General features: G+C 43.9%; 1 protein-coding gene across 1 annotated transcript in view; it reads right to left on the bottom strand.

Moving 5' to 3' along the window:
• Positions 1-16,745, bottom strand: part of Acoxl (acyl-CoA oxidase like) — a 366,861-nt gene that overhangs the window by 34,659 nt on the left and 315,457 nt on the right. The window contains 1 exon segment of the mRNA XM_070013290.1: positions 8,295-8,365. Coding sequence (XP_069869391.1) covers positions 8,295-8,365 — 71 coding nt within the window.

Below are 16,745 nucleotides of genomic sequence, written 5' to 3'. Positions count from 1 at the left end.
CTGCCTTTTCCCTCCAGTTCCTCCCACACATTTTGCTCTCTTCTCCTGGCCTCTGGCAGGGAGGCCACATTCTCAAAACAATTGTAGAGCAAGTGTGATTTGAGGATGGCTTCTAATGCATTCCTTTCCAGAGATATCAGACTATGATACAACCTGGGGAAACTGGAATGTCTTCCAAGCCAAGAAGGGTATATTAGATGCTGTGTTTTTGATACATCTGTAAGTCAGTTGGAGAAATGGGCCTGGCAAGAATGGAAGCTTCTGGATCCCCTCTCCCAGGGAGGGAGCTGTCTGGGGCCCCTGTTTTGACATTGAACACTCAAGGGCACGCATCATTGCACCTGAAATACTGTAAGAGAAAAACTCAGAATACCACTTGTCAAGTCAACACCACTGGTAAGCGCTGTGGAACCCACACAATTGAATAAATGTAAATCCCCTCAAAGACATGAAGACTTAGCTCAAATGCTACCCACTCTGGAGAGTCTTTCCCAAATCCATATTGAGTTAAAGCTCAGCCGAGTGCTCTTTTATCATCAAATTTCCTCTCTCTCAGTACTGGACCTGCTCCAAGGTGCTTGCTTATTGGGGTGCACCTCTTCATTAGGGGAATATCTGAGAGCAAAGCTGTGTCTTACTGATACTTGCACTGGTAGTACCTAGCACAGTACCTGGCACATGACATACTTCCCAAATGTTTTGAATGACGCAGATATGTGCTAAGAGCCAAAATAACTTTTGCTTATTGGTGATACTAAAATTCTACCATTATTCCTTTGAGTTAAAAAGTGAGTCTGCTGAAATAAAAAATCCTATGTACTATCCAAAATCAGTTTCATTGGGAAGGATAATTGTCAGTGAGATTTTGGGGTGCTGTTTTGGGCTGAGCCGTGTAATTGGCATGGATTTGGCATTCATGGGGAGACATTCAGGAGTGAGAGAGGGGGCATTCCAAGGTCCCAATGTTATAAAGATCCAGGAATGAGAGAAAACCATTTGATCTTGGAAGTCTAAGTCTGAATATTGAATTCTCTGTCATCAGTAGCTATTTTCTCTTATTAAATATGTTAACATTAAGGCATAATTTTTCAAGTAAGCCAGGAATGTTATCTAGCACATAGGAAACACTGAGTCAACAATTGTTGGATGACTTCTCTGAGAAAACTGCCACACACACACATACACACACACACACACACACACACACACACACACACACACACAGCTTTCCATGTGGCTCATCTGGAATGAGTAAGTTGGAAGGGTCAGGACTGGACCCTACTTGCCTTTTATCATTTGTGCTACCAGAACTCAGAATCTGGGCTGCCGTGTTGCACCTTGCTGGATTTGTAAATAGAGTCCAACTGCCAAATGAGAACCATCTTTTTTCCCTCCATGTGTGGGAGGCTCAATCCCATGACCAGCCCCCAATGACTGAGGGACTGTGGGCCTCTGTGGGGCACATACAGGATGTAGCCCACACAGGCAGCCTCTAAGGGCCTCCACTTGAGAAGCCGAAGGAAGCATTTGCTATCCTAGGGCTGAAGACATTCTCAAAGATATAGGCTAAGATGGGGTCTTTGGTCCTGAGAAAGGCTGCCTGTAGAAAGGGCATTGTTGTTTGTTCTGTGCTTGAAGGGAGGTGTTTGTAATTAACACTGGCTGCTAGGTTCGGTGCTTAAACTAGCTACCTCCTACACATGTTGAGAAAAGGAAGAGCAGGGCAGTTAAGAGTGCAGGAAAGAGGGAAAAACCCACCTCGCCCACTTGACAGGCTCAAATTGCTGCTGCTAGTTGCCTGTGATGCTGGGACAGTCCCCTTCCAACACCCTGCTTAGAGGTTTGGTTGCTGTGGTGAGCACCCTCTGGAAACGGAAGGCACAGAGCCTTCTCTCGGCCCAGAGGTAGACAAAAGACACCTGTGTGGGTGCTCAGGCCTCTTCTCCATACTGGACCCTGAATGGCTCCATTGCTGTTCCTTGCCCAAGCGACATGGCAGGGTGATGGTGGGGGGATCTTCAGGAGAAGTGAAGCAGAAAGAATCTTTGTAACAAGGACAATTTAAGAAACATTAGACAATCAGCTTGCTGGGTGTTTCTGAACCTTTTCAGGGGCGTGAGGGCCTCGCAAAGCAGTGGAGCAGTCATGTGGAAAATTCCCTTTCTCCTTAGCACAGTCCTTTCCCAGGGGAAGGTGGAGTCATTGTGTTTTGGGTGAAAGCCTCCAGTCCTAACAGGACTCCAGCAGCCCAAGAGAAAAGAAAGGCCTGTTTCTGGGAAGAGTTGGGAAAATATGTAAACTTAGAAGACTAAGGGATTTGACAATATTGGTGGCTCAGAAGTTTGTTGTTGCTATTGTTTTTTTAGTTTTTTTCTTGTTGTTTTCTTTTTATATGCTGGTACTGAGGCTAGAACACAGGGCTTGGGCACTGTCCCTTACCTATTTTGCTCAAGGCTGGCATTCTACCACTTTAGCCACACTTGTACTTCTGGCTTTTGAAGGGGGGGGTTAATTGGAAATAAGAGTCTCACCGACTTTCCTGACCAGGCTGAATTGAAATTGTGAATCCTCAGCTCTCAGCCTCCTGAGTAGCTAAGATTACAGGCATGAGCCATGGTGACTCGATAGTTTTACTGTTTTAAGAAGGGCTTGAGTTTACTAGTAAGAGAACTCTACAGAAATGTGTATAACCTCCAAAGACTCTTTAATGGACACGAATCCAGCATGAACCTATCAGAGTACTACTCCTGTGTATTGCACTTAGTAAAGGCATCTTGTGATTAAAAAACAATAGAAGGGCTTGGGTGTCTGATTTCTTAGAACAACTTCAGCTCGGAAAGCAGTTGTATCTGGCTATAGAATGGTGACAGGAGGACAAAGTGGCAGGGAGGCCTGGGATTCTCTTTCCACACTTGCTCAGGTACCTCTGTGTACCTGGAGCAGCATTAATGCTTGAGGGTGGTAAGACCTGCTAAGAAAGCTCCTAGAAGCATTCATCTCTGAGTGTCCCCCACATCTTCTCTATTTATACGATCTGGACCTCACACCAGGCAACTATGCCCACCAGCCCCAGCCAGTGTGGAAGGATAGCAAACAGGAAAACTACTTTATGTATCTCCTCACACCAAGGGATGACCTACCTCGCCAGAGGCCAGTCCCTATCTCAGTCAGGGCTGCAGAGGAAAGGCTGGAACATCACTGCGGGGACAGAGATGTGAGACATTGTGCTAAACCAGCCCAGCTGGCTGTCTGGTTATTTATTTACTTGTTTTCACAGGAAGTCTGATTTCTGTTACTGTTTTCCATGTAATATTAGGTCCCACCTGCAGAGAAGATTGCCTTTACCCTCTCCCAGCCAGCCACCTGAGCTTTTTGAGCTGCAGAATGGAGATCATTCTGCTTAGCCTCATTGGGGTGAGGGAAGACTTGCTCAGAGCCTCCCTGTTCTACTGTCTGGCTTCAGGGATAACACACCAGCCAAAGTTCCCTCAGCACTAGCGCTTGACCTAGGACGGCTTTCCCCAGCAAGGGCCACAGTCCCCCTCGTATTGCATTTGCTTTTCCAGCCTACCCAAGGATAGTCAGAAGGCCCTTCAGGTGATGGCCTCATTTAGTCCTACAAAACTCCTGCCAGGGGACCCTGGCTGGAGCTGATCTCACCTACCAAATTGGAAGCAGCTGCTGCAAGATGTACAAGAACAAAATGAGATGTGTGATTGTTTATATTCAGTTGAGAAAATGATGGGGTCTGAATTCAGTGTACCAACAGACCTATTTTTCTACCAACTGCCATCTAAAAAGAAGGTATAAGATTAAGGAGAAGCCCATCCTGGCAGGAAAATTAAACTCAGGGCCACATGCTTGCCAGACAGGCACTCTAATGTTGAGCCACACCTCTAGCCAAACTAAATGGCTTATTTTCATTTGCAAGGGAAAAAAAAGCCAGATGTTCATAGATCATCCCTGTAATCCTATGTATGCGGGAGGCTGAGATCTAGAGGATTGAGGTTTGAGGCCAGCCTGGGTAGAAAAATTCAATAGATTCCATCTCTAATCAACTACCAAAAGGTCAAACTGGAGGCATGGATCAGGTGATAGGCGCTGAGTTCAAACTTTAGTACTGTCCCTCCACCCTACACAAAAAATCTAGGTTTGAATAATGAATCCTTAGATCACTCCTTTTCCAAAGCAGAAATGGAGTTAGGACTGGAAATACACATAGGAAGTAACTAGGGCACAAGACTCCTGGGTTGACCTGGCAGAGCCTGAAGGAGAGAGACAGATTGGAAAGGGCCAGGTAGATTCTTTATGAAGCACACTTAGAATCACAGGTTGCTGGCACTGTCCAGCCATATACTTGTAGGATGCAGATGTGGGAGTTCTTTGGGGTCATCTAGTCACCTTATTTTTCTACTAGGAGATTGGGCTAAGAGAGAAAAAGTAACTTGCTCCAGGACACAGACTGATTCCAGGAAAAAGGCAAGAATGTATCCCTGAGAGGTTAAATGCAGGTGCTATTTCCTGGGAGACAGACAGACAAATGTGATGCTGGAAGGTGCTGCAAAGGAAGGATAGACACAAAAGCCCTAGGCCTGGGAAGAGCCCTAGACCATTCTCCACACCTTTGAGACTAAGGATAGGGAAGGTTGGGAAGGAGGATTGCAGGGAGGACAGAGAAGATCAAGCATGGGCTTCCTGAGATTGCTTGAAATGTGAGGCTGGAGCCTGGGTGAGACCTGGAGCCACAGGCCAGGCTGGGTGAGGTCAGTGGTAACAGGGCTCTCTAGGATGGTGGCCACTAGGACTGGAAGGGTCTAACTGGCAAAAGGCCTAGGAGAGAGTGATGAAACAAGAGATAACAAGTAAATGGAAAAACAAAGGAGGAGGCAACAATGCTTGATAAGAAATGTACTCATTCCCTTGCTCATGTAACTGTAACCCCCCTGTACAGTATTTTCATAATAAAAAACTTATTAAAAAATAAAAGAGTAAACAGGACCAAGTTAGTAATTTAATTATGGAGGCTAAATATTTTCTGTGAGATCTCACTGACAGAGACCTACTAGGAGCAGCAGTCCCATAGCTCAGTGTCTCTTCCGTAACTCCTTCACAGGGCTGCGGTGGTGGGAAAAACCCCTAAGTAATTCAGTATCCTCCCTGACCTCTGCTTAGTAGATGGGAAAACTGAGTCACAGAGAAGCTAGCTCTCCATGATATTTAGATACATTCCACCAACAGCCTAACCTTCCAGGCTTCTCATCATGGTGTGGGGGGAGGGCGGTACTCATCTGTGATTTCACCTATCCGAATGGTTGTCCCTGTGAGAAGCCCAGTCTAAGGGTCCAGGATCCTGTTTCTCTGTTCTGTTTTCCCATCTTCTAACTACTTATGTGATGGTGGTGATTTACCTTGTCCCCTCTTTCCTGCTCATCCTGGTTATCAGGAAAGGATTCTGGCCTTTAGAATCCCAAGTCTCATGGCTTCTGGTTTTCCAGTGGGTCCTGGCTTCAGTAGTTTAACCATCTGCTTCACTGTGTTGTCATCTCTTCCATCTTGTCTGCAGTCTGTGTGCACCCTCATGGACTAGAGCAAAGTATCCATCCTTAGGTTTCAATTATCTTTGGCAACATAGGACACAATGATATACATGTAAAATATGATTTTTTCTGTGTTGGTATTGAGACTGGACCTGGGTGCTGTTTCTTAGCTTTTTTTCTACCACTAGAGCTACAGTTACACTTCTGATTTTTTTGTTGTTGTTTTGGTAGTTATCTAGAGATATTAGTCTGATGGACTTTCCTGCCTGAGCTGGCTTTGAATTATGATCCTCAGCTTGCAGCCTCCTGAGTAGCTAGGATTTACAGAGATGAGCCACCAGCACCAGGCCAAAAATGTGATTTTTTAAAATAACAAATTTGACCTAGATCTGTTAGTTAACCTCCACTGAACTTTCAGGAGATTGAGTTAAATACCTACATTGATGGTAGGTAATCTGTCAAGTGTATGAGAACAAAAATAACAATCAACAGCAGATAGACTATAGACCAAATGACCTACTGTAAGCCTGAGGTCTCTTACACATGTCCACATGAGTCCTGTACAGCACTATCATAGTATGAAGACTCTCACACATAACATGAAAAGAACCTCAATCTCCTGAAAAAAATCAAAAAATAGTTTCGATGTAGATGAACCGAGCACCCACTTTTGTTGAGTGAAACTTCTTTGATGATGCCTGTTCAAATATCTGCAAATATTGTGAAAACACCCCCAGTTGCGGTGGTCACGCAGTCTTCAAAAACAAGGGGGAAGTCACAAAATACTGAATGTTATGTACATTCAATGCCATCTCATTCTGTCTTAACCTTCCTCTCTCAAGGTCAAATGGTAGTTTTTAAACCAAGCATACAGGAAAAGCCATCCCAGGCCAGCACAGGAGCAGCCTGGGGATGAGTCTGGGGGAGAACAAGAGACTTAGAGTAGCATCCATTCCCCAACACTCTCTCTAGATGAGAAGACACTTAGAGAGGGACTGTGGTGACCTAAGTCGTGTAACTATAAGCAAAGCAGAGCAAGCTCTGATCTCTCCACCCACATAAACTCCAAGTGGGGCTTGCTGGTAGTACCATGTGGGGCCCAGGAGCATCACCTCTGAAAATGGGTCACAGTGGACAGAATCGAAGGGGAACAAAAAGAAGTAAGAACAGGTGGTAGAAGAAAATGCTAGACAGAATGGAAAGAAAAACTCAACCCCCTGAGTCCTCATCACCCAGAATATGCAAGAAGGTAGAGGAGGGTATCTGGGGCTCCAGGCTGGGTCATAGAAAGCCAGCAGGAATGGTGCTTGGAGGAGTGGAACTTGGGGCAGAGAACAAGGAGGCTGGTGTGAGAATCAAAATAGCAAGAATTGTTCATATGCCTGAATCACTGTTAGGCCAACTCAGTGTACTAGGAACCCAAGACTCAGATGAAACAGGTCTCTAAGATGAACTCAACATTTCTTCTGTGTGTGTGTGTGTGTGTGTTCCAGTTCTGGGGCCTGAACTTAGGACCTGTGCATTGCCCTGTGCTTTTGTGCTCACAGGTAGCACAAAAACAAATGCAGACTAACTATCACTAGAGCAATAGTTATACTTGCAGCTTTTTGATGGTTAGAGATAAGAATCTCATGGACTTTCCTGCCCAGGCTGGCTTTGAGCCTCAATCTTCAGATCTCAGCCTCTTGAGTAGCTGGATTACAGGCATGAGTCACTCATGCCCAGCAACACTTCTTTATTTTAAAATTAACATCACTGAAAGCTTAAAATAATGTCAGACCAAAAATAACACCTCTTAGGCAAATCAGCTGAAGATCCCTTATGGGGACACCTATTTTTTTCCACCCATTTCTAAAGACAGAGGACACCTGGTAAAAAAACTGGGTTTGGGTAAAGAAACACCTTGGCGCACACCATTTCTCAGTGGTGCTGAATGGAAATGACATCATGGAAACGTATGTGTGCCAGGGTCAGCCTAGAGGGTTTTTAGGTGACAACAGGAGATTTAATCACCAGTGGGAAAGTGTGTGTGTGTGTGTGTGTGTGTGTGTGTGTGTGTGTGTGTGTGTGTGAGTGTGAGTGTGAGTGTGTGTGTGTGAACCTCAGGAATTTGCTGTTACCTATTGCTTTCTGCCTTCCGTGACACTGTTCTGGTTAAATGCATGAGGCCAACTGCCAGATTTTTCCACACTGTGGCTCACTGTGGGCACATCCTAAATAGCTGTACTTGTTTCATTTGCAAGGAAATGAAATGATTGTTACTGAGAAGAAAAGAAGTTTGTCTTTTAGTGAAGGGCAAGGAACCTGTGACACAAAATGGCCATCCCAGTGGTTAGTATGAGTGGTCCAATTTGTGCAACATTCCCTCTGGTGACAAATGTGAGGATGTGGTAGGCTCAGAGCATGTGGAATCTTTTGTCTTAATTAAAAAGTATAGTGGGAGACATGGAATTTGGCCAAGCCTCATAAATCTACTGTCACAGAAGTTTAAAAAGAAGCAGTGGAGCCCTCTGAGAATACAGCAGATTCCCTGCTAGTAGTCGACACCCACTTTCCTGTCACTTCTGCACTCCATGGATGGCCAGGGGCTCATTAGCCAGCAACACTCCCTCCACCCGCCCATGACAAGTGCATCCCCACGGAGCACAAAATTCAGAGATGATAAATTTACTCCTGCTTGTAAGAACAGAACTCTCCTCCGGGCAATACAAATGCCAGGATGCTTTAAGGAAATGAGTGCTTTATCTGATAACCTACCTTCATTAACAAAGCCTGGTCCATGGGGTCAGGACAGCTCTGCACGGCCAGTGAGAACTGCTGTAATGTAACTGGAAAGGAAGAAACAGAAATGGTGAACAGCCTGGCTGTAGACTGATCATGAGCAGCATGGAGAACCTTGTGTACACCGTGGATATCATGGCACACTAGCTGTGCTTCTTTGGTAACATAGTAGAGTACCTTACATGGGACAAGCTCTGCACACAGTGACTTGTCTGCCCAGCCATCTGAGCTCACATATGAGCACAAGGCTATTATCACCAGCCACACTCCACTGGACACCATTGGGAGACCTAGGGTTAGCCACGATGTGGGCCATCTTATCCCCCAGAGATTAAACTATCCTAGTTCCTATGATATCCCAGTTTGTGGGACTGGACTTAAGTGCATGTGTAGGAACCCAGTACCACACTGCAGGTAAAGTGCTCTCCTCATGGGCTGGGTGAGTTTTACGAGGCCAGCACCTCAGGACCCTTGCTTCACAGAAAACACCAGGCAACTCTGAGGACCAGTGGAAGCCTGCAGAAGCAGAGTACACTTGTTTCTGTTGATTTCCCTTTGCTTGTCAGGCTGATACCTTAGCTCACTCCACTATGGTTTCTACCAAATCCTCAAAGAGAAAAGGAAGGATGGGGACACAGTTGGGCAGTCGCTGCTCACCATGGCCACTGTCCTGGCTACACTCTTCAAAGATAGCTCATGCAGAGCGCATCACTCAGGACAAGCTGATAGTTCTTTCTTCCTCTCTTCCGCTTCCCTCCTTTCCCTTCTCGCTCCCTCCCTACTTTCCTCTCTTGACAGTACTGGGTTTGAATGCATAGCCTTGAACTTGGTAGGCAGACACTACTACCTGAGCCATATCCTAGCACTTTTTGCTTTAGTTATTTTTCAGATAGGCTCTCTGTGTTTTTTTTTTGGGGGGGGTCCAGTCGTGGGGCCTGAACTCTGGGCCTGGGCGCTGTCCCTCAGCTCTTCAGCTCAAACCTAGCACTCTATCACTTGAGGCACAGCGCCACTTCCGACTTTTTTCTTTTTGCTTATGTGGTGCTGAGGAATTGAACCCAGGGCCTCATGCATGCAAGGCAAGCGCTCTACCACTGAGCCACCTTCCCAGCCCAGGCTCTCTGTTTTTGCTCAGACAGGCCTAGGACTGTGATTCCCCTACCTCTGACACTGCATTAGCTGTTATTACAAGCATGTACCACCACACTTGACTAAGTTTTAAATAGAAAATGGGACAATCCTCAAAATGAAAGCATTTGTGTAGCTGACTTTTTTTCTATATCTGTGGCTGGTTCAAGAGGCTGAATGCTCAATAAAAGTGATGTGTGCTGCAAAACAAGCCCAGCAGAGCACTAGGTCTCACTGACAGCATGCTTTTCCTGAAGAACTGTAGATAGAACCTAGAATTTCCTTCATTCAACACATGGTCTTAACTGCCTTTTTCATGCTTGCTACTTTTACTTCAGTGCATAGACACTGGGGCCTCCATCTGGTGCAGAGTTATCTTCTCCTTTATTAACCTTAGCACCTTTGTGTGATGAATTGGAGCCTGATAGAAGAAAACCCTTATATAACAAGTGACTTTGAGGTTGGGGGAGACCCTATTTAAGTTTTTTATAAAAGGTCATTTGTTGTCATATTTATATTTATAAGATGATTTCTTTGTTGCTTTGTATGTCCCTCCCCCACGGTATAACCCCTGCTTTCACTGTATTTGATGTTGGTATAATTTGTGGAGGGGAAGGGGAAAAACAAATCATTTAAATAGGGATACAGGTGGACCCATTGCACCAATGAGATGTACAAGTTGTTATGTCGAAAAACGAACTTTACAACTTTGGCGGGGGGTTAGGGGGTGGGGGTGGAGGGGGGAGTGAGTGGGGGGTGGTGGTGGTGATTGTGTGGGGGGTGGGGGGTGGAAAGGGGAAGGGATGGGAAGGGCAAACAAAGGAGGAGGCTACAATGCTTGATAAGAAATGTACTCACTATCTTGCCCATGTAATTGTAACCCCTCTGTATGGATTTTCACAATAAAAAAATTTTTAAAAAGGTCATTTATAAGAAGAAAATACAGACCACTCTGCAAGGGCGATAGAGCCTTGAGAGATGGGAGGTACCCACAGCTCAGGGATGGCATGTTGTTGCAAATCAGAAGACCAAACAAGACAAACCAAATGCATAATGCTATAGTGTTTATTTTCCTTTTTGAAGGAAGAGATAAGAGAATAAGCAGGTTACAACTGACCTGGACATATGACCCAGACTTGGGGTAGTCTTGCTCAGAGATCAATCTTAGAATGTTCTTTCAACTTCTCTCTCACTCACCACATCCCAGTCAGCTCTGTCATCAGCTTCTACAAGAGTATGGAATGTGTGACCCTTCCCTCCATCCCCATGTCTTCCCTTCTATGGCAAACGACCATCACTCTGAAAGTAGGTTTCAGCACAATGAATTCTATCCCCACTCCTGGGGCCTCAGCTTCTCCATCATGGTGACATGGATGCTGCTTCTTGGAAGCAAACCCTTCTTTCAGCTCCCACAGACACCTGGTCCTTGTCCTCTGGCTTGCTGCTCACACCCACTTGCTTTGGTCTTCATCCTCTCTCCAAGCATCACTTTCTCCAAGCCCAGGGAAGTTTCTTTCAAGGGAGCTTGGAGGTGGGGGGTCACTCTGTAGCTTGGCCTCTCCTGGGCTTTCCCCTGCTACCCAGAAGTGTCCCAGCTCTTCAATGTGGTGTTCAGTCCACCGCACAGTCACCCACTCCAAGCCACTTCTCCATGGTCCTTCTATCAATGAGAGAGAAAGCTTTTTTCCTAAATACTTCCCTTTTGCCTAAACAGGCCCATTGTCATTCTCTGAACAAGCCATTCACTTGGTATAAGGGAGAAAGAAAGCCACACACCTGTATTACCAACAAACCCTGAGTTGTTGGCCCCAGTGTATGCCCCCCAAACATCAGCCCTGCATGCTATGGGGTTTGGCCATGAGCCTCTTTTGTTTTTTCTGCTCAGGTGGGTGGTCCCCCAAACCTCACCCACCCCCCCTCTGCCTGGCTTGTGCTTACAATAAATGCTTCTCCATGCATTTGCCTCTGGCTTCCCAGCTTCCAGTTTTCCATGGGACCTGTACTGGAGCTGTTGGCCAAGAAGGTCATTCTGACACTAGTTCATCTTTGTGGTTGTCTTCTTGTGAAGCAGCCATACAATTCTAACATTGGGATGCTAGTCACGCTTTAAGAGCCTGTATTCTGTGAGGCCTTCTGTAGTCCCAGGATATCCTGTACCTTTTGTGGATTCATCAGACCCCACATGTATGAAGGCACCTGTGTTCACATCTTATTCTCTCTCCTAGAGGCACTAGATTGAAATGTGCCCTGTTGTGCTGATACTCTGAACCCAAAGTCTGGTCTCTACCTCACTCTTGAGGACATCTGAGAAAAAGGAAATGTGTCAATTGAGACTGACCTGTGGGCAGACATATGCTAGTTTAGCTAGGACAGGAACAGTAATAGGGTCTCATTGACATCCTGGTCTGAGCCATGGGAGTGAGATGTAGATAACTGACTGCCAAGTCCTAGATATGAGCAGCAAGCAAAGGGGGGGGGGGAGGGTAAAGGGCCAAATCCCATCAAGTGATCATTTACTCAGGGAGAGGGAGACCACATACTGTGGAGACTCTTTCTGGAGCCTCTAGACTCCCTGTGTGTCAGGAGGTGGCCTATCTTCACGTGGCCAATGTAATTGGACTTCTCTGAGTATAGCCAAGGGCAAGGATACAGAGCCAGACTTTGTTTTTTGTGCCAGTCCTGGGGCTTGAACTCAGAGCATAGGCACTGTCCCTGAGCTTCTTTTGCTCAAGGCTAGCACTCTGCCACTTGAGCCACAGCGCCACTTCTGGCCTTCTTTCTGTCTCTGTCTCTGTCTCTGTCTGTCTGTCTCTCTCTGTCTCTGGGTGGTACTGAGGAATTGAACCCAGGGTTTCTTGCATGCTAGGCAAGCACTCTACCACTAAGCCACATTCCTAGCCCCAATATAGAGCCAGAGATGGCATCAGAGCTGTCTCTATCACTCATCTTCTCCTCAGTGTCACCAGGACTAGACAATAACACCATTCACCATGACACTGCTCTATGCCACCTGCAGAACCCTTTCACACCTGGCTAAAAAGAAAATGCAATACTAAAATTCCACTGGAGGTCACCTCAACACCATTGTCCCTTTAGGGACAGGATTTGGCCAATTTTGCAAAACTAAGATTTAGAAATTCTGTACATAGTACTAAAGACAGGAAGGTAATGGGTAAGGATAGCTGGCAAAATCTCCAGAAAAGCATGCTGGGACCTTGCTTCTCTCCAACATTCCCTATGGATAGTGGACATTGACAGTGAAAGCTTCGGGCCTTCACACATGGGCTGACTTCAGAAGGTTGAACATGGCGGGAGTGGGTGGGGGGGCCAAGAAAGGTTGTATCATATGGACCATCACTGAAGACCAATAGAGTAGATGCTACACCCCAATGGTTTAAATGCTGGTTTGTCATGCATCAGTGGGAGTCTGAGAGTCTCAACTTCTCCAGGACATCCTGTCATTGTGGTCCCATGATCTGAAGCAATACCTCAGTTCCACTTCTTGCAAAAGGTAAAAGGCTAGAGCAATTCTGAGGCCATCTGCTCATAGCCACCTCTGATCCTGTGTGGCAGGGACGGACTATAGATACCTCTGGGGCTTAGGACAGAAGCCAAATATCTCATTAAAATAGCCTTTTTAGTAATTAGCAGGAAAATGCAACTGCATGCTCATGGTCTAGAATGATTTTGCATGCATTTTAATTTATATTAATCTGCTTGGATCTGAAGAACACAGAATATGCATGGGGTGAGGAGCTGATACTGTCCTGGGGAGTTGTTCTATACATGAGAAGCAGCTATTCTGAACTTTTTGAAAAGTCATTTCATTAAATGCCATGTTGTTTTGTTGATTGACCTGTGTATTTGATCCTTCAGTTCAAGCCAGAATTGGTTATAAGCTTTCTCTACAAGTCCTATGTGCTATTATATGTTTAGATACAGAAAAAGAATCGCCTGCACTTAAAATTTTTTATCTATGGGAATTTCTTGGTTATTTCGGCAATTAAAAGAGAATTTCCGAGTGATTTTTCAAGGCCCCCCAAAAATCAAGGTAACTTTACCAATTTTCTTCCTCTCCTTTCTTTTTATTTCCTCTTTCTTCCTTTTTTTATCTTTTCTTTTTTTCTTCCTTCCTTCCTTCCATCCTTCTCTTTCTTTCTTTCTTTCTTTTTTTCTTTCTTTCCTTTCTTTTCTTTCTTCCTTCATTTCCCTTTCTTTCTCTTTCTCTTTCTCTTTCTTTTCTTCCTTCCTCTCTCTCTCTCTCTCTCTCTCTCTCTCTCTCTCTCTCTCTCTCTCTCTCTCTCTCTCTCTCTCCCTCTCCCTCTCCTCTCTTTCTTCCTCTCTCTCTTTCTTGTGCATATACTGAGGCTTGAACTGATGGTGTTGAGTGTTTGCTTTTTTACTTAGGACTGGCACTCTATCACTTGAGCCACTTCTGCTTTTTGGTGGTTAATTGAAGTAAGAGTCTCATAGACCTTCTTGTCTGGCTTTAAACCGCAAGCCATCCAAACCCTGCTTAACTTGACCAATTTTTTATTTACACTGATGTTAAAACAAAACAAAACAAAACTTTCCCTATCAAGTATTCATCATTCACTGTGATAAACTTGATCAAGGGTTCTAAGTACCAGTAGATGAAGGCGAAGAACTGGTGAACTCCTGGTGGTCTTTCCCACATTCCACACTTGAGGCCACTTGAAGCACATATAAAAGCTTACTAAACTGGTGTTTCTAGGATGAATGCATCTCTCTTTTTCTTTCTTTGGTTCTCATGTTTCTGAGTAAAAGCCATTATTTTCCAGTAGTTAGAGCATTATGATTTTTCTGCAAATAAAATCTCCTAAATCATAAGCAAAGAGAGAGGTAAATTTTCAGAGAGAAGGCACATTAGTTTTCCTCCTGACATTTGGGATTCAGGATAAGTTAAAAAATGATGCTTTTATCTCTGATGATTTATCAACCTTGAGATTTCACAAAAGATAAACAGATGGGCTGAAGAAGAATGCATCATCTTAATGCTTCATTTTGACACTTTTGGTACCTAAGAAACATGCCTCTTAAGCAGCTCTCCTACAAAAACTTAAAGTTTCCATGATTTACACATCAAATTCTTATTTTTAAGATGCACTAAAGTGAGACCGTGTCATGAGGCCCTGTTCAAGAAAATGGTCAGGCTTGAAACATACAGATTATTTATAGGTGAAAAATTCAAAAGCAGGAAAAAAAGGTCTGGTTGTCAAACAGATAGTTGCTTTTTTTTTTTTTTTTCGTGTATTTCATTTTGGTTTGTGTGTGGGAGGCTCATGTGAACTCAAATGTTATTTGCTAAATGTTTTTGAGATTAGAACATGTGGTTTTTTAAAACCTAATTTTAAATTCATTTTTCTTGAACATAGGTTTAGCTTTACAATATGCAATCTACGGTACATTAAAAAAATTTTTTTTGTAAAGGTGATGAACAGAGGAGTTACAGTTACATAAGTAAGGTAATGAGTACATTTTGAACATTGTTACCCCCTTTCTCATTTTTCCCACTTTCCTCTCCCCACTCACTTCCTCCCACTAGTTGTAAAGTTTGTTTCCAACACAGTGTCTAGTGAGTATCATTGTTGCATTAGTTTATCCTTTGTCCTTCTGTTTCTGTGATTCCCTTTCCCTTCCACAGATCAGATAAGCTTATATACAAGACAAAAGGTGCAGAAAACTAAACAACTGCAAACAGTACATAATAAAAACCTCTTGTTTCTAATTCTTGGAATTCATTTTGATACACTTCATTTCATATGGTCATATGCACCTAGCAACTGGGCTATTGTGATCCTCTGCTAAGAATATCATAGACATATTCTAGTTATTACAAATGAAGGAAACCATGCAACCAACATTTCTTTTGGTATGGCTTGTTTTGCTTAATATATTTTTTGCTTTGCTTAATATATATTTTTTGCTTTGTTTAATATATTTTTTCCAGGTCTTTCCATTTCCTTATGAATGGGGCAATGTCATTTTTTTCTGATGGAAGCATGGATTTCCATTATGTATATATACCACAATCTCTTGATCCATTCATCTACTGAAGGGGATCTGGGCTGGTTCCATATCTTAGCTATGGTAACTAATACTGCAATGAACATGGTTGTGTTGGTAGCTTTAGTATGGCCTTATTTGTTGTCATTTGGGTAAATGCCCAGGAGTGGGATTTCTGGGTCATAGAGGAGCTCTATGTTTAATCTTTTGAGGAACCTCCATACTGCTTTCCAGCATGGTTGAACAAGTTTACATTCTCACCAAAGGTATAGTAGTGTTCCCTTTTGGCCACATCCCTGCCATCATCTGTTATTATTTGTTTTCTTGATAATGGCTATTCTAGAAGGGGTGAGGTGGCATCTCAATGTTGTTTTGATTTGCATTTCTTTTATAGACAGAAATGTTGAGCATTTTTTCATGTGTCTATTGGTCATTCTTATTTCCTTGTCAGAGAAGTCTCTTTAAGTCTTTAGCCCACTTGTTAATGGGGTGGTTATTTCTTTGATGGTATGTTTTTGGGAGATTTAATTTTTTGAGTTATAAGTATATTTTAGATCTAAGGCCTAGGGTAAATTTTTTTTTTTTTTGGTCTGCTCGTGGGGCCTGAACTCTGGGCCTGGGCGCTGTCCCTCAGCTCTTCAGCTCAAGGCTAGTGCTCTACCACTTGAGCCACAGCACCACTTCTGTTTTTTTTCTTTTTTGCTTATGTGGTGCTGAGGAATCAAACCCAGGGCTTCATTCATGCAAGGCAAGCACTCTACCACTGAGCCACCTTCCCAGCCCATAGGGTAAATTTTTAAAAAATACAAAATCATATCCAGAGTTGCTGTGACAAGATATAAACTCCCACACTTCTATACCTTTTCCATTGTGGAAGTGTTGACCCTCTTCTTAATGTAAAATTCATAACATATATGCATTCAGTACAAGTTGGTTTTTCTTTCTGTATTTATTTTTTTGTGTGCTGATATTGGGGCTTGACCTCAGGGTGTAGGTACTGTCTCTTAGGTTTTCTGTTTTCTGTTTTCTCAAGGTTAGTGCTCTACCCCTTCTATCCACTTCTGGATTTTTTTTCTGGTTAATTAGAGATATGACTCTCATGGACTTTCTTGCCCAGGCTGACTTTAAACCACAATCCTCAACCCTCAGCCTGCTGAGTAGGTAGGATTACACATGTGAGCCACTGGCACTCAGCTTCTCTGTATTATTTTTGACTATTCACGTGGATACAAAGGACTTAAGAGATTTTTATTTGCAAAGAAACTATTAACT

The sequence above is a fragment of the Dipodomys merriami genome, unplaced genomic scaffold (assembly GCF_024711535.1).
Source record: "Dipodomys merriami isolate MVZ:Mamm:240054 unplaced genomic scaffold, mDipMer1.0.p SCAF_90, whole genome shotgun sequence".
Classification (NCBI taxonomy): domain Eukaryota; kingdom Metazoa; phylum Chordata; class Mammalia; order Rodentia; family Heteromyidae; genus Dipodomys; species Dipodomys merriami.
The sequence above is the reverse complement of the archived record's forward strand: the minus strand, read 5'-3'. Positions and strand labels throughout refer to the sequence as shown.